This window comes from Lytechinus variegatus, chromosome 1, assembly GCF_018143015.1.
Source record: "Lytechinus variegatus isolate NC3 chromosome 1, Lvar_3.0, whole genome shotgun sequence".
Classification (NCBI taxonomy): domain Eukaryota; kingdom Metazoa; phylum Echinodermata; class Echinoidea; order Temnopleuroida; family Toxopneustidae; genus Lytechinus; species Lytechinus variegatus.
This window is the reverse complement of record NC_054740.1, coordinates 14168233-14190794: the sequence shown is the minus strand read 5'-3', so window position 1 is coordinate 14190794 and position 22562 is coordinate 14168233. Positions and strand designations below refer to the sequence as shown.

At 37.4% G+C, this 22562-nt stretch overlaps 1 protein-coding gene across 3 annotated transcripts; it reads right to left on the bottom strand.

The window, feature by feature from the left end:
* Window positions 1–583: 583 nt before the first annotated feature.
* On the bottom strand, window positions 584–22466 carry LOC121406611 (acid-sensing ion channel 2-like). 3 transcript variants are annotated; one of them, XM_041597622.1, is made up of 11 exons: window positions 22184–22466; window positions 17650–18067; window positions 17027–17194; window positions 16544–16705; window positions 14479–14603; window positions 12998–13182; window positions 11554–11698; window positions 10154–10210; window positions 7713–7878; window positions 4161–4252; window positions 584–2216 (listed from the first exon to the last, which is right to left on the bottom strand). In XM_041597622.1, the coding sequence occupies exons 2-11, from the start codon at window positions 18021–18023 to the stop codon at window positions 2104–2106; spliced, it is 1587 nt and encodes a 528-aa protein (XP_041453556.1). In that variant the 5' UTR covers window positions 18024–18067; window positions 22184–22466; the 3' UTR covers window positions 584–2103. The 3 variants fall into 3 exon arrangements, with proteins under 3 accessions (XP_041453556.1, XP_041453565.1, XP_041453559.1); XM_041597631.1 differs by having other exon boundaries at window positions 17650–18055; XM_041597625.1 differs by lacking the exon at window positions 22184–22466 and having other exon boundaries at window positions 17650–18548.
* Between the last annotated feature and the right edge of the window lie 96 nt (window positions 22467–22562).

Here is a 22562-nt window from a genome sequence, read left to right as displayed (position 1 = left end):
ATTATCGTCACAGTCACTCTCAAAATGTTACTCTATCATCTTAAATAGTATCACCTTAGCAATATTTCACCAAATTAATATTATAATATTCTCGTTATTAGTTTGTGTCACAACTGTACTAATTCAGACTGTCACACACACACACACACGGCAAGACAAGACGACATTTAAAGACGTGGCTCCATGCATGGGCGCCGATCCCGATGGAAGGGAGGAAATGCCCCCCCCCCTTCCTCTCCAATTTTGTACCCGGGGGGGGGGGGAATCTCATGATAACGCCACGCATGCGTAGCGCACATACTTCGATAATTCACTTTAATGTCGATATTTTGATATTGGCGAATAGATTTTATCTAAAGATGGAACAGAAAAAAGGGCAATTTTTTCTTCATTGTAACTTTGTTTTGCAGGCAGGCAAGCTAACTAAAACACAAGAAAGCATCCACGTAATAAATTATAAGGTTCTCATTTACAAAATGAATGAGGGATATTTCTTGAAAAAGGGGAAGGCACAACGCACACTTTTGAAAAAGAGGGGGCACCTCCCCCCGACCCACACAACTGAATAATATCAATCTATCTCTGAAGGGAGACGACGACTTCATTTTATTTTTAGGGGGGGGGATACTCCAGAGCACCGTACGGATTTTCGTAAAAGCCTATACAAGATACAGTACTCTTTTTGAATTGCATAGGCCGTGGATTTCTAAGCATTTTTACGTTATTTTGTTGACCGGTTCCTTTATGAAATAAAATTTATCGTAATTTTTACACCAAGCCAAACTGCATTGTTAAATTGGCCTCACAATGATTTCCCGAAGGTGTCGATTACGTTTTGGGTGATTCGTCCTCTATTCACTACAAATAATACTTTAACGGTTAGAAACCCTTTATAATCAAATTATAAATTATATATCAAATTTAAACAATATTTCGATTACCAAAAAAAGGGCGATGATTCCGTAACTTTTTCAAAATATAACCATTATAATGCATTTCGTGTAATCTTATCATCAAACATGCATTGGCTTTCCTTTCAATGTGGTTTGGCAATTCCAGTATTATTTTTTTCCAATTTTTTTCTGAGTTTGACAAACCTCCGATGAAAACTTCGTCACCTATAGAAAGTCAACTTTCATTTCAAATTTTTGTATACTTAAAACTTTGGCAAAGCACCCCAATTAGATCACATAAAATGTCAATGAGGAAAACATTGGTTTTCTTTCAATCATTTGCCATAGCAGATACACATCAAACCTGAATAAAATTTTGCAAGCCAGAGCAATCCCTGTTATTTTCTAAATGGGGGAGAGATTGAATTCTTTGCAATTGGGTGACTCAGCACTGTGTCAACACCTTAAAGCACGCCCTCTATATGAATTTGAAGGTATCACGAATTTTGTTCAAGGCACATTGACGCTATTTCCTGAGATGAAGAATGAACATTCGTGGCGTTAAAATCAACTATTATCGCATCACTCGCATCATGGACCTATTTATTACAACCTATTTCTAATAGGTCCATGTTCGCATCTAGGTGTTCATCGATCATTTCAGATATGTGATCACTCTTTATGAAATGGTTTTGATTGATTGATTGGCCGATATGGCCTTTTATATATGGTTTTGGGAGTGTGAATTGATTATTAACAAAAATTGATTAAGGCGAATTATGAAAATGACAAAGGCTTCGTTATCAAGTTTTGCGATTAACTGCAAATTTGAAAAAAAAAAGATTGTTTACTGGATGGTCTTTTAAAAATAATCCACAGCTACTAATACTCTTGTTTTGACATTTCCGAATCATTAAAAAAAGTCTGGGTTACCTTTTCAAAATAGAATTGCACGAATTTTCCGTTGCATTGTCAAAGTTTTATCCCAGCGTTAGTGCAGTGATTGGGCGCAAAGTGCGTATGTCCGCCCCTTGTTCATCTGAAAATTGTCAATTGAGCGCACATATCAATTTGGGTAATGCTGAGGAAATCGTCACCTGCGCCCCCGTATTTTCAAATTTGCTATTTGCGCCTCCCCTATTTCAAAATCATGCATCCGCCACATGAATCAGGTGATGTATAGGAGCTAAGCTGTAATTGATGCAGGATTTCAGCGGGCCTTTCTGGAGTAGACGTAAATTGAGTGCCCGAAGAGATCGAAGAATTCAAAGATGGTCAAGATACTCCCGCCGAGCCAAAGGCCTAATGATCCACCAATATCACCTAAAATGGGTAGAGAAACAAATACATAGCAAGGTTATTAGTTTTAAAGGTTATGTGATTTGATTTAATGTGATTATTTTTGTCTGAATGTGTGTGTTTGTCCTGTCGGAGAGTTCACTCTCTTTCTACCTGAGATGTGACTTCATTGTTGCGAATGGTTTCATATTTGTCAATAAACTACCATACAGAATTTAGATCAATTATTAAATACATAAATGAATAAATAAACAAATAAAGATAAATAGATAATTAAATAAATCGATAGATAAACAAATAAATAACAGCTAGATGAATAAATAGGTAAATAAATGAACAATAAATAAATAAATAAATAAACATAGGGATTAGCACTGTCATAGAATATGTTAACCAAGTCTTTTTAATGACAAAGAAACACCTGCGTTAAAAAATAAAATATCTATACACAACTGGAATGTGATGCCATGCATAGATAGTCGATGGATTCACTATTTTGACAAATTAGAAAAGATATGACAAAAAATTACTGTTATGATAAATGACTTTTACTGTGTTATCATTTCTATAGAGTGCCAAGGAAGCAATGTGAGAACGGAAAATGGAAAGTAGACTTTCTCCAATATTGGAGAAAAGCAAATATTTAAAGTGGGTGATTGGACTATCAGACTGGGAATGAGGATGCAACCTACCGTGCCAACGAAATCATAATTTCACACCATTTTTTTACATCGTGCACCTAACATTGCTACTCTGTAGCTGGTCCTCTGCAATTTCATGCATTCAATCATTGTTCGTCTATTGATATACACCATTTGGTCTAATGAAAGTCAACCCAAGTACTATTTCATCTAATTTAATAATAGAAAACACCCATTTCGTCTAACATCCATTTGGTCTATCTAAGCTTAATTTATAGGCTCTATGGTATAAAGATGAACTGTTTTTTTTTTCGAATTGTCATTTGACAAAGTAAAATAATTATAGTAAGTATCCAAAGTGGTACTTAGCCACCCTGGATATTATATACTCAGGGGCGGATCCAGGATTTCCCAAGGGGGGGTGCACACTTTGGTAAAATTGGTATATTTATATAAACAATTTTGATTATGGCTCTCAAGGGGGGGGGGGGGTCCCCTGGAACCGCCACTGATTATTACTAAAGAGAATGAATTAAGTTGGTATTTGACAAAGTGGGACGTAGACCAAATAGCACACATGACAATTAGACCAAATGGGTTTAAGCCCATGTGGTATTAGACTATTTGCATGACAGGTAGACCAACTGATAGTAGACCAAAAGGGTTTAGCCCATGTGATATTAGACTATCTGCATAAGAAGTAAACCGACTGAGAGTTTACCAAATGGGTTTAACCCTTGTGGTATTCGACTATCGGCATAAGAAGTAAACCAACTGATAGTAGACCAAATGAGTTTAAGCCCAATGTGGTATTAGACTATCTGCATAAGAAGTAAACCAACTGATAGTAGACCAAATGGGTTTAGCCCATGTGATATTAGACTATCTGCATAAGAAGTAAACCAACTGAGGGTTTACCAAATGGGTTTAACCCATGTGGTATTAGACTATCTGCATAAGAAGTAAACCAACTGAGGGTTTACCAAATGGGTTTAACCCATGTGGTATTAGACTATCTGCATAAGAAGTAAACCAACTGAGAGTTTACGAAATGGGTTTAACCCTTGTGGTATTCGACTATCTGCATAAGAAGTAAACCAACTGATAGACCAGATGAGTTTAACCCATGTGGTATTAGACTATCTGCATAAGAAGTAAACCAACTGATAGTTGACCAAATGGGTTTAACCCTTGTGGTATTCGACTATCTGCATAAGAAGTAAACCAACTGATAATAGACCAAATGGGTTTAGCCCATGTTGTATGAGACTATGTAAGAAGAAGACCAATTGCTTGTAGACCAGGTGATAACCACACATATACTCACACATAAGACTGAAGAACTCATATGCTTTGATCTGATCGACGTTTTGAATCGTCAAATCTTTGAAGAAGACGTTGAAATGAGCGATGTTTTGTCTGTAAGGTAATATAAGAGAAAAAAAAATAAAGGAGGCAAATAAATATATATTTTTCTAATCAAATTTATTTTGCATTTTTATGAATAACGATTAGTATGAATGATAATTATTACGAATAACGGCTATCACGAATCAAAGTTGTTATGTTATGAATAAAGGCTGTTATGAGTAATAATCGTTACTATGAACAGTGGCGGATCCAGAGGGGGGCGCCCCGGGCGCGCCCCCCCCCCTATTTTCGCCAGATTTTTTTTTTTTTTGATGGTTATATTTACTGGATTGGTACAATGTAGTCAATTTCAAGGGCTATAGATCTAGTCAAAACTATATTTTAACTTACGCTCATGGCCTTTGTGTTCGCACAAATGCACCTCTGTCATACTGTATTGCAATAATTATGTAAATTCCGGAATTCCAGGGCGCGCAAGTCGATTGGTTGGAAAGTTGCACCACTTGTAATCGGGAGTTGTAGTGCAGTGACCAGTGTGAAGATGTTGGATTGGATATCATTTTTTCCCGAAATTTTGTGTTTTTTGTAACATGCGTTTGTCCGTCTTTATGGCAAATACATGTAAATTGTAAGTAAGAAATCGCGAGAGAAAGTGTCAACGATGCGAATGATAATGTCTATCCCCGAGATTATTCTTCACTCAAAGATGAAGCCCTATATCGGGCGCCACGTGCGCAGCATTATCATTCTGCCTTGGTCATATACGTTTTCACTGAAATGTATAGGTCAGACATATTTGTATTTAATGTAAACTAACTTTTACACTTTCTGGTAGATTCAGAGGCATATTATCCAGGGCGCCCCAACTAAGTTTCGCCGAAGCAATCATTCCAACGAATTATCAAGGAGCAAAATTGTATATTCTCAATCACCAGTCGACCCCACTCCGCGTTTGCTGTGTATAGGCAGCTATATGTCAGCGTAAGGAGCGAAGGGGGGGGGGGGGGGGAGAGAATAAAAATACTTTCGTGCTGGGGAAAAACGTCCCGAGGACACATTGTGTATTGTTAAAAAGTAGAAATTGTGACATTAACCCCCCCCCCCCCCTTACCCCATTTTTAATGTTTGATAATCTATAGGTTTGCTGATTACAATATATCTTTTTAAAAAAAAATTGCCAGCAAAATCGAAAAAAAAATAGTTTTAAAACTCTAGGGGGGGGGGACGACCTCCCCCGAAATATTTGAGGGAGAACACCTTTTCCCAAACCCACGGGCCAATTTGTAAGTCCTAAACATTATTCCTATTCCGTAACCCTAATGCAAAACCATTATCTTGCAACCCAGACCAAAAAAAGTCACAATTTTCTCTAAGATGGTATGAAAAAATGAAATAGAAGTCTGCAGACTAAATAACTATACCGCTCCACCATATGAAAAAAAAATCATTATCTCTTTTTCAGAAACTAAATTTGTACCAGCGATTACGCAAAAAAAAGATCAACACCACTGAACAGACACAAACCTAGCTGAAAGCAATCACAACATTGTAATGATGATGAACTAGTTAAGTATGCAGTATCTTAACACAATATAATTATGACAAAATGGGAGGATACGGTATTAAATCTAAAGCGGGACATTCTCATAACATTCCTCCAATCGCGCTTACGTGATAATGCATTGTACGGCAAAACTTCCTTGAATTAATCATGCATATCATAGAAATACATTTGGGTGTGATATTCGTTATCAAATTATTTACTGAAGTATTTCACGTACGAAAAACGTATATAATATTTTGTGGCTATGCCCACAGAACCTCGAGACTTGCACGGGCAGCAAACGGGATCTATATAGTGCAGAGCTTTAAAAGTATATCCCTTATATATTATAGTGTGAGTAATTAAATTCCACTATTTCGTCTGTTCTTCGTTTGTCTTGCATAAATAAACTTTCCATATTTTCATCTTAAAAAAATAAAAGTCATGATTGAGCTCAAACTTGGCAGGAAAAGCTTTGCCCAACAGAAGGCAATCAATACAGTTTACAACATTTACTATGTTGGTTGGAAAGCTAGTATGCATTGATTCAACATGAAGAAAAAACATCAAATTGGAAGCCTATATGAATTCATGGTCTAAACAAGTTGTAATTTCATAAATGAAAAGCTTACAAAATGCCTTCTGAACTCTGTATACCGAAGACGAGCCTCGGTTTATTTTACATTTTCTGCCACTGATAGTTATAACTTATACAATTATGGACTGGATATCAAAGCTCCTTACATGTATTTTCTATAGCATTTTATCATTGACCTTATTTAATTATTTGTGGTATAGTTTTAACAAGTGCTTCGTAAAAATTGATTATCTTATGTTAAAATAAATATATACAATTTCATCCTGGCTGGTCATAAGTTAAGATGGCAACGCGATGAGAGACTTTGAACGTAAACAATAAAAATGATGAGAATCCCCTTAAGAAGCATTATATTACTTTGAGGTTGTGCAGAATGACTGGATTATTGAAGATGATTTGAAAATAATACGAGGGAAAAGGTTGATTACCAGAAGATGATGTCGTTTTTTTCTGTAGTTTGTAACAATTTACTGTGCATTTTGGGGAAAAAAGAACCAAATTTTATGCATGTTGCCATACGACTAAACAATTCTCGTTTGAAACACACAATGTAAATACACAAATGACAATAAACAGAATGGATTATTCGGAACTTATCGATTACAAGTCTCAGTTTCGTATCATTTAAATTTGACGTTTCAATCACACGATGCAAGCAAGTGAAGAGCCTTTGCCAAATGTATGTTTTGAATGACCGCTTATACGGTGTGTGACTGGAAACCAGCTCCTAAATGAGTCAGTATGTGTCTTTTATTCATGAAGTTACCGTGATTTAAGTGTGCATTTTTCTTCTAAAGGTGCTCTCAAAATACGACTTTTGGACATGATTTTTTGAAAAAGTCCTTGCCGTGGGAGGGGGTATCCCCCCTCCCACACCCTCCCCCCGCTCGGTCGCTTCGCTCCCTCGCCGCTGGCGCCCCCCCTATTTCAAAATCCTGGATTGTTATTTTGAAAATCGGATATTATGAAAAATGCATGCACAATAAGAATAACATTGTATTTATTTCTTGGTATAGTTATTGCATTCATCATCAGCATTAATATTACACTCGTCTTTGAATCTTACAATATTAACACAGAAGAATGCAATATATCTGATTTACCACTCTAGTGCAGCCAATATTATATGATTATGAATAACGGTTTTCATGATAAACAGTTATTATGCATAACAGTTTCCATTGGTAACATTTATTATAAATATCTGTTAAATAAAAGTAGTTATGAACACGGTCATCATAAATAGCAGTTGTTGTGAATAACGGTCACGGTTATTAATTTCATGAATAGCGGTAATGAAAAATTGTTAGTACGACTAACAGTCGCACAAACTGCACAAATTATTGAGAGGGGGGGGGGGAACTCACGTGAAATATTCGCCAGTTACGTTCTGATCTGCAAAGAACGTCGTCGCAAGAAGATTGGCCCAGTAGTTGGAGGGAAAACTACTGTAAGACATCTCACGGTCGTAAGTTCGTTGAAAACAAGGCGTGGGGCAGTCACATGCACTGCTCCTCTGTTCTAAAAATTGACCTGTAAATAATTTTTCATAAAAAGAATGGGAGAAAATTGATATCACATTTCCAAACTATTCATGACTCAAATAAAGTAAAATATGGTATCCGTAATAGTATTGATAATGATACTACTACTACTAATAATAATGATAATAATAATAATCATCATCATGACAATAATATCAATAATAATGATAATAATAATTATAATACCCAATATTTATAACCCGCTTTCCCCAAAATGGCCAATAGCGCTCACAGTTTCAATTTACCTAATACAAGCACAAAACAAGAGACAATAACAAACATATGAAATATGAGGGGAGTTGCCTGAAACAAAAAAAAATAGGAACTTCTTTAATGATTTGATTGCTTGGGATTGTCTTGATATGAGAGGGGGAGTAAGTTCCTTGTACGGATGATTATTTTATTTCAAGGTATATGCCAGATTAATTCGCATACCTAATTATTAACATTATCGGAAAACATCTCCGTTAAAATGAATATTCCTAGTACCCATCCTGGTAATAATTTAGTCAATCTGGATGAATTATGATTATTCACTCTTAGAAATTTTAGAACCCCCTGTATTTTGAAACTTTTAAGGTTCTTCAAAGGAACACCGTCCATAACCATATAGGTTGTGACCTCAAGGGATTCCATGTATACCACAGAACGGTTCTACAGGACTGTTTGGAACCATATAGGTTATCTACATGACCTCAAGGGATTCCATGTATACCACAGAACGGTTCTACTGGACTGTTTGGAACCATATAGGTTATCTACATGACCTCAAGGGATTCCATGTATACCACAGAACGGTTCTACAGGACTGTTTGGAACCATATAGGTTATCTACATGACCTCAAGGGATTCCATGTATACCACAGAACGGTTCTACAGGACTGTTTGGAACCATATAGGTTATCTACATGACCTCAAGGGATTCCATGTATACCACAGAACGGTTCTACAGGACTGTTTGGAACCATATAGGTTATCTACATGACCTCAAGGGATTCCATGTATACCACAGAACGGTTCTACTGGACTGTTTGGAACCATATAGGTTATCTACATGACCTCAAGGGATTCCATGTATACCACAGAACGGTTCTACAGGACTGTTTGGAACCATATAGGTTATCTACATGACCTCAAGGGATTCCATGTATACCACAGAACGGTTCTACAGGACTGTTTGGAACCATATAGGTTATCTACATGACCTCAAGGGATTCCATGTATACCACAGAACGGTTCTACAGGACTGTTTGGAACCATATAGGTTATCTACATGACCTCAAGGGATTCCATGTATACCACAGAACGGTTCTACTGGACTGTTTGGAACCATATAGGTTATCTACATGACCTTAAGGGATTCCATGTATACCACAGAACGGTTCTACAGGACTGTTTGGAACCATATAGGTTATATACATGACCTCAAGGGATTCCATGTATACCACAGAACGGTTCTACAGGACTGTTTGGAACCATATAGGTTATCTACATGACCTCAAGGGATTCCATGTATACCACAGAACGGTTCTACAGGACTGTTTGGAACCATATAGGTTATCTACATGACCTCAAGGGATTCCATGTATACCACAGAACGGTTCTACAGGACTGTTTGGAACCATATAGGTTATCTACATGACCTCAAGGGATTCCATGTATACCACAGAACGGTTCTACTGGACTGTTTGGAACCATATAGGTTATCTACATGACCTCAAGGGATTCCATGTATACCACAGAACGGTTCTACAGGACTGTTTGGAACCATATAGGTTATCTACATGACCTCAAGGGATTCCATGTATACCACAGAACGGTTCTACAGGACTGTTTGGAATCATATAGGTTATCTACATGACCTCAAGGGATTCCATGTATACCACAGAATGGTTCTACTGGACTGTTTGGAACCATATTTTGTTTATTTGAAGAACCTTAGAAAGGTCCAAATACGGGAGAAATAGGGGTTCTAATCACTAGCAGATCCAGGGGGAAGGGCACATCCGGCCCGCATATACCGTTTTTACCCAAGTGTGCGCCCCGACAGCGAGGACCTTTCCCTTTTTTTCTTCTTTTGCTTGTCAAATTTTCCGCGGACGAAATGACCTTCAACTTAAGGCGAAAACCTTTTATCTTTATTTTATTTTTATGCTTTTCATCGGGAAAATGTGCCGCCCTCTTTTTTGGAAAATCCTAGATCCGCCCCGGGTTCTAATCACTACATTTTTTTTTCTAAGAGTATTGCATGAAAGTGAACGTACCGTAAGAATTAGCTCCACAGCCGAAATATTGTATGGGATCACAGTCTGGTGCGTCTCCTGTTGGAATATTGTAAAGAAATAAAATCATAAGTTTTCTTTTTTTTAGTCTACATTATAGGCAATATGAATTTAAGGTTTTGGTCACAATTAAGCCACAAGAAAATTTCATTTCATTTCCTTTATCTCCATATTCAATTAAAAACAAACATAATGTCAATCAAATTACAAACGAGAATATAATATCACATAAAGAAAAAAATTGAAAGAAAGTGAGAGAAGGCTATATTATATACATGTAAAAACTACATTAAAAAAATGAAAAATGATGGAAACACCAAAAGCCACGAGGGCTTATCGAAGGTATTCCCTTACAATTGAGAAAGCAAATTAAACTGTTTTAATGAAAAGATGTTAAACCCGAGATAGAAAGAGAAGAGAGAGAAGGAGAAAAGACTGTAAAGGAAATGAAAATGAGATTGGATAGTAGACAGGAGAGATTGACATGAAGCATGTTTCTAAAAAATCATTAATTATCATTTTGCAATAGAGTATTTGTATTTTCTTTTAAATAACACGCGTGATTTGTCTAAGAATACAATCACCCATGCACTAGCAACTGTCTTTCTTTCTTTAGAGTTGCAACGAAAGTAGGTCTATGTTCCCTAAATTTACATATTTATACCTATAAATATGCATATTTGCAGATATGTGAATTAAAATTAACGAATCACTATATGACTTAAGATTTAAAAAAAAATATTTAAAACTGACAATGAAGTAAACATCAAAATACTTATTCTGCTACTAGCTGTGACGACGGAACCGGTGGGGGGGGTTCTTGTCCTAAAAAAATCCTCGTAGGAAAGAAAATAGGAAAGTGCCCTCTTTCAAAATGAAATACCTTTTTTGAAGTAAAACACAATATATTTTAGATTTCAAAATCACAAGAAAAATGGGTAGATTATCGTTAAAAAGGGAGCAAGAAGTGACAGCTTTTATAAAAATAATCCCAAACACAAGGCTTAGCGATTATTTATAAAGGAAGGGAGGGGTAGCTAGAACCCACACAGAGGTGTAATGAGCTACCAATTTGAGGGGGACAAACATGGCGTATGGAACAAAATAAAATATATAAAAATATAGATATAGTCACCAGCGAACAAATATTTTGACCCTTTTGATACAAAAATTCTATTGTCGTGAAAGATTTTGACGATATATGTAAAATGGAATCATATTTCGCTTCTATTCCTTTCCTTTTCTCATTTTGGTGGTGGAACCCTTTTTTTGGGCGGATTCGTGGGGACGGGGCGGGAAGTCGGGGGTGGGGGCGGCGCTTCGGACCATGCCCCCATCTATACGCGAGTTGACCCGCAGATCCTACTGGAATGATAGCATACCTGGTAGTGCTGCTGCTTTACAGCCACACCTACTCACGATGTAATCTGACATACATTCGTTGTAACATTCTGGGAGGGCGTAGTAGTCATAATTGACGAGCTCTTTATCCTCGCACTTACCGTGAGGATGGGCTAGGTTATTGATCTGACAAAGAGGAAAGGGAAAGAAGAAAAACGAAGATTTGAATGTTGACGAAAATAACGTATTCGCTTTCTTCAATCTTGACTCTAAATTTAGATGGACTGTCGCAAAAGAACAATCGAATTTTGGATTTAGTTTTAATCCTGCAGGATCGTTTATAATCTCAAAGGATTTTAATTCAAATCTCTCGAGAATTAAAACTCATATTTTCAGGATTCCTACAATAAATCCTACACATTCATGTTTAGATTTCAAAGGATTAAATTCGAATCCCTCGAGATTTAACACTGATCTTCAGGATTCAAGCTAAATCCAGAATTCGATTGGTCCCTAACTACAGCCAATCTGGATATATTTTGAATCCCTGTAGTTTATATATCGGCAAAGCTGTTCTATGAGGTTAGTTGATTTTTCTTCTGGCAATATCATCCCACAGGCCCACAATCTCATCTGATATTGTCAATCACAAAAACTGTCAAAATCCTGTTATATTAACACAACCAAAACAACAGTACCACCTGCAACCAATACCATATAGCCGCAGCTACATGGTATGCCCAATATTGGGTAAAATGGGAACATGTATGTTGGTTGGGTAAGAAGATATTAACTACTTTGTAAATTTAACGCAATGTTGCGTTGAAATTAACCCTCAAAACATGCATTTTGCTCAAGATGGGGTAAAAAACCCCAGCAAACATGCATGTTCCCGTTCTACCCAATATTGGGTAAAATTTTACGCAGAGTTTTTCAGAGTGTACTTTCACCGCAACCATGCACCATCGCAGTTGCTACCAACCACTACTACCACCACAATCATCACAGTCAAGACATGCAGTGGGGGCAATGTCACCACAACCATCCCCACTACCACCATCACCCACTTTAATCTGTCATCGTCACCACCACTTCTACCACAACCACCACTGCAACCACCATCATCAGCAACAGGAGCACCATCATCGATGTTAGAATCAACACCATCATGCCATCACTACTAACTAACATCACCAGCATCATCTTCAGTAATATTTACTGATCAACATCATCACCACCACCAATGCCATCATGATGGTCATCTCCATCACCAACACCATGATTACCAAGAACGCAACTACCAATATGATTACTATTATCACCATCCTCATATCAACCACAATCACCACCACAACAACCCCTTTCTGGGATATTGATGACGTCATTATTCATTACCATTTCGTTATCAACTCATTTTATCATAATTGCCGCAACTACCACCATTTCCGCATCGTCATTATATTATAGACATTCGTAATTATATACCTCTTTAATGTTCAGTGCCACCTGTGTTCCGGTACCCGGTTTGATTGAAAATCCGAGGTCTTCAACCGGTTCGGTCCCCCGGTCATACAGTATAACGTGGAATCCGGCTGAGAATCGGTCTCTTTCTTCTAAGTAGTACCATTCCTGTTTGGTGTGCAGAATGACTGATAGACCAAATGTAGGACCTGGAATAAATTGATGCCGAGGATTTTGTGTAAAGATCTCACAGATTGAGAAAGTTTAGCGAGAGATAGATATTATTCTTATTTGTTTGGTTGATCTTGTTTTTTTTGTTCGTTTGGTTGTAGTTGGAGTCTTTCGTTTATTTTGTAAGATAAGAGCCATCAAGTATCCTAATCTTATTTCTGATTTGAGGTGGCAGCTGCTCATGTGATTGGCAAGTCGTTTTAATCAAATGGTCCTGTATTCATTGCACCTCGTTGATGTTGCTATGACACTTGCACGATTTTGGGGCCCGAATATTTTACGACTAGTTCACGAATCACATCTTGCCACGTCGTTCCATGTCGTGAGGAGTAGGGGCCGGTGCGGAACAATGCTTGATGTGTCGTGCCAAACTTTTACAATGTCGGAAATCATTGGCGTGAACTAGTCGTAAACTGTGCGCAACCTCGTCGGGCCAAGTCGTGCCATGGCACGAGTGGTACACATCACGATTAGTCAAGGGCGTAGGCTGGGGGGGGGGGGGGGCTGCACTAGGTGAATGCACTTGCACCTTCTCGCTAAGGCAGAGGAGTTCCGACACGGGCAAGCAAAACGAAATTTATACACATTCTTCTGCTTTCAACAGCTGATTTTCCAAACTTTAGTTCATGCAACCCCATACCACCCCATGCTCAAACCAGCCTAAGTCCCTTGCTAGTTCACTACTAGCTCAGGCTATATTTACGACTAGTTCACGAGTAGCTCACGAATAGTTTACGCATACTTCTCGCAAATGCTCGTCGAAAAGGCATTTCCGTGCGCAGTTTGGCTGTAACGTTCGGCAATTCACATAGTTCGATTTTATGCTCCAATGAATGATGATGAATTGAATGGCATGACAGTGCGTGAACTATTCATGTCTTGGCTATGCGTAAACCTGTCGGGAATATGGCGTGAACAAGTCGGGACTACGGCACGAACAATGGATGCGCGTTCTCTCCCACATTTTCACGAATTGGCACGATTTTAAATGAAGGACTTTTGACAATAGATTTTCTACGTTCCAGAAAGCGTTTGCGTATTGGTCGCTGAAACTTCCTAATGTTAGGAGAGGACGCAGGTGCGTCTTCTATCTTATCCTCAAACACCAATGGTGATGTTATAATGAACTTTTACAACTTCGTTTGGGAGTTGGTTCCAGGTAAACGACGTATTCATACACCAAAAATGAGCTTGTCACTTTCATTGGCACTGTCATATATAGCAAACGCAATAATTGTACTTTTCACTCTCTTTATAAGAACTGAACGACCTACCTGAGGCTTTTATGTAAATTGGGGGTCGGCCATCTTCACCTGAATTAAACGTGTAACATATTCCATAAGTAGTGAACCTTGTTGAAAAGGATGAAATAGGTAATTGCTCATACCCAAGTTTAACTCTGAAAGAGATGAAACATGAAGAAAGGTATTCAATTATTGTTGGAACATGTAGAATAGTTGTGGACTGCACTGGACGCATCAATAATTGCCCAGCAAATACTTCTAAATTCAAGGCAGCCATTCTTCAAATGTAATCTCCCCTTAAGCCCACCCTCTTCCGTATTCGGGAATATTTTTTTAGGAAATCGAACGAATGCCAAGGATTCCGCCTTACTGTTCAAGATAATTTGATCATTACAATAGTACTATTATTTTTGTTTTATCTATTAACATTTTTTAATATATAATGAGATGCTGCTAAAAATGTTAGATAATAAATAGTGGCTACTTATAAAGCGCAGGTCCACCCTCAGTGCTCATCATACTCATGGCGCTTCAAGAATATAAGCATGAACAGTGGAGTTACTACGGGGGGCACGTGTCCCCCTATCGGTTGGCAAAAAAAAAACAGGGGAAAAGGGAAAAAATAGGGAAAAAGGAAGAGAAACGTAGTGGGAAAGAAGAAATTATTGTACATTATAATATGTTACATTACATTTACATATATTTTGTTATATTACATTTTTCATAACTTTATAAAACATAATTTGCTCAGCGCTTATGTGTTCATCGTTCCTGGTGCTCGCATTGTCTGTGTAACGAGATATTAATGATGTTTTACTAAAACGATCAATTTTCAAGTCAATACACACCAAATATATTTCCTTGCACTTTGAGTTATCATTGTTTTATGTAGTGACATAATTTAAGCTTCTTATTCATGACAACTCAAAGTGATTGCCCTCTTTTAAGGTCTGAATATACAACATTTCCAGACTGTGCTTATACGTTCGCATTAGTGGATTGGTGAGATATGTCGTGTGGTCTTAGTGAATTCCTGTACACAAGCCTCAGAATGCTCCTCTTCAGGTCTGAATTTCCTAAATTTTCAGCTCGCGCTTCGCACTCGCAATATTTGATAAGTGAGGTGCGTATGATAATCATGATTACAATGACTTCAAAAAGTGCGTCATGTATTTAGATGTAATTCTAACAAAATCAGCAAGCCCGTTGCACTCCCATGATAATAATAATAGGCATTTGTATAGCGCCATCTATCTAGAAACAATCTATTCCGAGGCGCATTGTTGTTATTATTTTCATTACCCCGGCTTTAGCTCGAGCTGCCTTTCAGCGTTCGAACATTTAAGGTGTTAATCCTGTCGGGTACCCATTCACATAGTGTGGATAAATTTCTAGCTGCAGAAAAACACGCCATGGCTACGATTCGAACCTACGGCTCTCTGTTTGAAAGGCGAGAGTCAGAACCACTAGACCACGATGTGCCCACAATGCCCGCGACGCTATGCATGAACAATTATTATCGAATTAAAATACAAAAAAAAATAGAATGGAAATTTGAATTTGAATTCTCCTGAATATAATCATAAATTATCGTTAATTTAATCCAAGTAATCGTGTATCAGGTATCCATTTCCAAACCTATATGAAGAGCGGAAAGTGCATGGAATGCACTATAGTCTAACAAAGAGCGATACAAATATATTAGCCTCCGTCATAAACGATGTCTAGATGAATCCAATTGTTATTGTTTTATTGTTAACAGGGCCATGGAGGTAAATCCAAGCGGTGAGCCGATTGTTCATGGGGGATGATCTATATATATATAACTGTTTCAGTCAAATATTGTATTCAATTTCGGACGCGGGCAGCGCGAGCACTCGAAACACCGATCCCCCCCCCCCTCAAAAAAAGGTGGTTTGAAAGACTGGTCAATGGTCAATCGCAGGGTCAAACGTATTTAGGATTTTTTTTCTAAGACTAGCCAAACGTGTTTAGGGTATGTTTTTCCCAATGGATATATTTTTGTCTATTTAAGCTCATTGTTAACATGTACATAAAACGTATTAATAACCTGGATCATATTCTGGTGACTTACTGTAACACAGTTTCATTCAAAGGATGTTTGAGATCAAGTAGTAGCTGGGTCATGTTGGTCCCGTTCAAGGAAGCTTCGTATGGCGTCACGTCGAATGAGGTTTTGTCCCAAACGAAGTGGGTCACCATGTATCCAAACGGTGTGCCTTCGATGAGATCTCTTCTGTTGAAACCAACAAGGAATAATGAATCAATGGTCTGATGTAACAGAAATTGGTATGGGTTGATCTAATAGCGATAGCTTGCGATGGAAATTGGTCTTTGTAGTCAAAGGCGATGTATATAATGGTTGGATAGTTAAGAAAATGCGTTTATTTATTTATTTTTTGACAAGATTGGGGGAAGGCCACTTGGCCCCCAGCTGGATCCGTGCCTGGCAACCCGGGGGGGGGGCAATCATTGGAATTAAATACATAATATACTAAGACGATGATTCAGAAAGCATGCACGAAAGAAGGGTAGAGAAAATTAAAAAAAAAAATACCTGTATGGGTTGATATTACAAATGGCGATAGCTGGCAATGGAAGCTGGTCTTTGTAGTCGAAGGCGACGTTGATATTTGTTGGATAGTTCAGAAAATACGTGATTCTGTCTACAATCTGATAACATGTTAGACCAAAGCCAGCCATGATCAAGAGAATCCAGAATAATCTGAAATAAGGGTGAAATCATACCGGAAATCTTGTTCATATCTTGTTTAGACGAAAGAAGTGCTAAATTATGGTGCACTTGACGCCAATGCGTTGAAGCCCCATAGTGGCTTCGTTTCCGGACTTTAAAACAGACGGTTGCGGGTTCGAATCCCACCCATTTGCGTAATTTTCTCAGCAAGAAATTGATTCACAATGTGCTGCACTCATTCAACTAATGTGAGGTCAATTGCTCCCTTACAAGATTTATTGTTCTTGATGACTAATTATTGATATGATATTATTATTGTTATCATTATTATTATTATCATCATTTTTATTATCATTATTGTTGTTATTGTCATTACTATTATCATCATCATCATTATTATTATTATTATTATCATCATTATCATTATTATTACCATCATTATTGTTATTATTATTATTATTATGATCATTATTATTATCTGTTACCTTCTCATTTTGTTCTCGCCGACATTGATGGCGTATTTGATGCCGGAAAGTCCGATTGTGTCAGGAATTGAAGTGTATAGAACAGCGATCCATGACATACGATCACGATACATAAAAGGGTGAAACGGTCTCGGCGACGACATCGCCTCGTCGCTGCCGTTATCTTTAATCGCGCCGTTGACCTTAGCATTCCTATTCAATTTCCCGTTGACCAGTTCGACCACCTTGTTCTTTCCTTTCTCGATGTCGTTACCGAAGCTGGGTTCTGTTGGTGCTTGTGAGATGGCAAATATCTTGCTCTTTCGCGTTGCCAGTGGTGGCTTTCCTGGAGTGCCATCCTCGGCGGATTTTACAGTTACTTTCTGCGTTGGCATGGTACGCGTAGGGTACTCCTCAGGCAAACCAACTGTAAAGACGTCTCGAATGAAAAGAAAATGAGGCTTTCACAAATTAACCAGTCACTTAACACATATAAATCTTGAAGGAAAAAAAACACTGGCAAATTGTATTCCCTAATCACTATACAGCAGCAACAGATTTTGATGCATCATTTATTGCTGTGATTTCAGAGTGAGAGTATTCAGAACAAAACGTGTTCATTAATATGCGACGTGAATGCTTGAGCCAAGTGATGTAACAAACGAAAGCAGCCCCATTAAACAATCAACGTCAACGTCAGAAACCAAACACAATGTCCATTTTATTTGTTGCTAGCTACGGGGCAATAATAGGCTTATTAACCTAGCATAGATTCCTCGAATCATAATTGCATGTATGCATAAAGACTAATGAAATACCATCGAAGGCCACGATTGTGCTCATATCAATTTCCGCCCATTTTCCAACAATTAGTGATAGTTTTGCGAATGGATAACCACATTTAATTACCGGTGAAGTAACGAAATCATAATGATAGATATATACGCTATAGAATTGTCAAATGCCCGTACAAAAGGTTATTTCATGCGTCGATATACCACGTATACTAGGTATGTGTGTGTGTGTGTGGGGGGGGGGTATGTGATTGTCGTAATGGGCAGTGATCACTAGGGTGCCCCCTCGAAATCCGAAACCGTATATAACAGCATATGGGAGGGGGTCGTCTTGTCTCCCCCTGTGCGTTGGGTTTGATTGATTTTATTTATTTCACTTCAAGTTCAACAATATAAACCACAAAATGATAAGAAATATTAATAATACATGTATATTATACTGAAATGGAATGAGGACCTTCTGGAAAGCCTCGCTTGTTATTGGAATAAAAAGTATAGGTGACATCATAAATAATAAATGCAATAATTAAACATTTCTATATGATATGAATTATTCATATCTAACTTAATGCAGAGTAAAATATTTTTAAATGACAATTAAATGATGCTTAATGAATAATAATTATAGTTATAATGATATTCTCCCCCACAAAAATATGACATAATGAGGCTAAAAACAAGATATGACAAGTCAATCCATCGGGACACCACAACCACAACGTTGCATGAACAGTACATTTCAAAACGTAGAAGATCAAGACCTATCAAGACATAAGACACGGGGTGGTTGTCAGTGGGCTAGAGACCTAAGAAGAATTCCAGTCAATATGTATGTCATTGTTTTTTTTAAACATCTATATTAAATTGATTTTTAATTTTTCCTTACTTCAACTTTATTTCATTGTCCGTTTATATATTTCCAGTAGAGGACGAAATAAAATAGACCCATTACTGAGTGGATGACACAATTAATTATATTTTTTATATCACTTTTTGATCCCTCGGGCGCAATTACTTCAACCCACTTTCAATGATGGCTGAATTCATTGATAGAAATCGCAAACTCATTAAAATGATGTAAAGTTTGATTGCATTTATATTCAAATTTGTGTCCATCCAGTCATCCATCCATATTCTGTAACAACGAGTCCATTAAAATCATCGAATGATCTCTTTATCTACCCACCCAGTTTATAGTATTCTATTGTTTCTATTCTCCTTTCCTACAAAATATTTATTTATTCATATATCTATTGATTTCATCTCCACATCGTCTTCCATAGTTATTATTGCTGTTGGGTAGTTTATAATGCTATTATTGTGTTTCATTTAGTATCGTTATGTTCACTACAGTTTTTTTTTAACTATAGGGCGTTTTTCAAATAGAGGTGGGCTATACAGGGGTAAAAATGGGTGATATTTCAGAATAAAGTTTTACGTATTTTATTTGAAGTAGAATGTTGTCCTGGTCGATATGGCACCATTTTTAAGAAAATCGTTTGAAAAAATGGGACAGTGCGAGCCCCCTCCCCCCCAGAAAGAAAAAAGTCCTCATTTTCTTATTTTGAAGGCCGATGGAGCTGATTCCGGGGCCCGTTCATAAATTAAGAGTTGCAACTGTTGTATTTGCCATTATGGCAACACAACGCATGGTAACCTTGATTTTGATTGGCTGCCGAGCCCGTGTTGCCAAGGTAGTTTTTTGACGTGCACTGTCCCATTTTTAAACCGATTTTCTTTAAAATGGTGCCATATCGACCAAGACAACACTCTGCTTTAAAGTGATTGGTTAACATTGGTTTGACTTTTTAAAAATCTGAGCTTAAAGGTCACACTTATCACCTATGTCTAGGATATGTTACAAAAATGAAGCCCAGAACAAATTGCGTTCAAAAATAATTATTTAGCGCTTCAAAAGTTGAAATATAAAGTGACCGGAAACACCATCTTAATTTCATCCCATACACTTATGTGTACTATTTAGGCGTCTATAAGACGCCTATTTACAAAATCGGGGTTTGCCTTGTAATTTTAGCTTTTCATTCTCAATAATGGTTGTTTTCAGGGTTTATTAGTTCTGATACATGCACTGGTACACATGTTTCATCTTGGTTTGAGAATTTTTTAAATTGGCTGCTCACAAAGTTAAACAATACCTTTAAATGAGATATGGCATTGTCAAAATAAAAAAGATACATGGTGTACCGTGAAACCCAGTATGCCATTTATATAACGCTATTTACATGAAGCTTCTAGTTCTTAAACAGTTTAAGCAACCATGCTTAATTCATTGGGAATGAAGTATTAAACATAAACTTTACTGTTTAACATTTTTTTACACTTTTTACACTGTTTAAACAACTACTGTAAGGTTCATCGTAAACAGATTTGTCACATTTTTAAAACAAAAATCGAGTGAAATGTTCACTCCTCAGAGGGAGGGAATAAAATTTCAAGAGTGATTTTCAATTGTTGAATAAAGTAGTTTATGTAAAATATTTGGATGTTCACTCTAAATTCACTCCAAACTGAGTGATCTTTGACGCCCTGACGTCACTACCAAGGAGAATGAAAAGAGAGAGAAACTTCACTCTTTTTAGAAAGAGGGGGGGGGGCTGTGGGTGCGTGTGCGTGATTCTTCATTCACAGGCGCGGATCCAGGAGGGGGCCGAGCCGGCCCCGACCCCCTATTTTTTGACAACCTGCAGAAAAAAGTGTACTCTTTATCTTGATAGAAACTACAAAAAACAGAAAGCAAAAGTAAGAAAGAGGTATTATACCCATGATGTTTAATTTATGGCCTCGTAATGGCCGGTCCGAATCCGAAAGGAAACAAGAAAAAGGTGAGGGGAAGAATTGGAAAATAGACTTTATTTAAAAATTTTCGCTGGCGCTTCGCGCTCGCATTGCCTGTGTAATGAATCCTATTCAAGAGGATTAAATGACACTTCATATATCCAGTTCTAAAATCAATTTGCACACAATATTTTAGCTCGCATATCAAGCTTTCATTATTTTGTTTGATTTACACAAATTGTCAGCTCGCGTTGTGCGCTCGCATTGTTTGATTTGTGAGATACCTATTCTCTTTGGAAATTCTTTCCAAAATTCGTCCAAATGCTCCTTTATCATGTCAGTATATAAAAAAATTAAGCTCGTGCTTCGCGCTCGCATTAATTGTATGAGACACACAGCTTGTTCTTTATTCAAATAAAAACACGCTTAGACTGTCCAGTTTTCAGGCCGGAATATCAAACATTTTGAGATCGCGCTTCGCACTCTCATTATTTAATTGGTGATACTTGTATCCTCTTCATTAATCACTTAAACAGTCCTAATTGAGTCGCTTTTCACGTTACTGTAATTAAATTTCGGCTCGCGTTTCGCGCTCGCATTGTTTAGTTGGATGCTTATCTTTGTTCATGATTATAAAAATTCCTCAGAATCTTCAGTTCTTAAGGACATAAAATATTAAAGAATTTTAGCTCGCGCTTCTCGCTCGCATTATATATTAAGACCACATAAGATACCTTATCTTTTTTATAACAATAAAAACTAACATATAATTAAAACTTGAGTCTTTAGTTAGGACTACCCCCTAAAAAAAAAATTATAGCGGCCAATCGAGAAAAACTTTGATGAAAATATTTTTCGGCCCCCTATCGGCGAAAGCTGGATCCGCCCCTGATTCACAGTAAATGAAATAAGGGGTAGACGACCGAAAGTATGGATGAAAAATATAAAATGTCGAATATACTCACCAAATTAATTCAGCGATACTCCCTCCGACTCCGTAGTGACTAGTGAGGTGCGCTCGCTGCTCAGCGTGTCACGTCAGAACAAACTCAATCTCTTCTTACTCTCCAGAAAGCATGAAACGCTTGTCATGTTTTGTTTGAATTCCAATTAAATGACAACCTTGAAACATTCTATCAATACAAACATTAAAATCCATCCCTGGTGCGCCTGCAGAAAAGACCCAATGCTATTAACTCAGACACGGCATGGGAGGAGGGGAATGTAACGAACCCACACAGGTAAACTATTAGTATCGATTATTGATTGAGGTCTCCCTAAAAAGTACAATAGCTTTAACAAAGTAACAGGTTTAAAAGCGCATGCGGAGTTTTGTCATCTCAA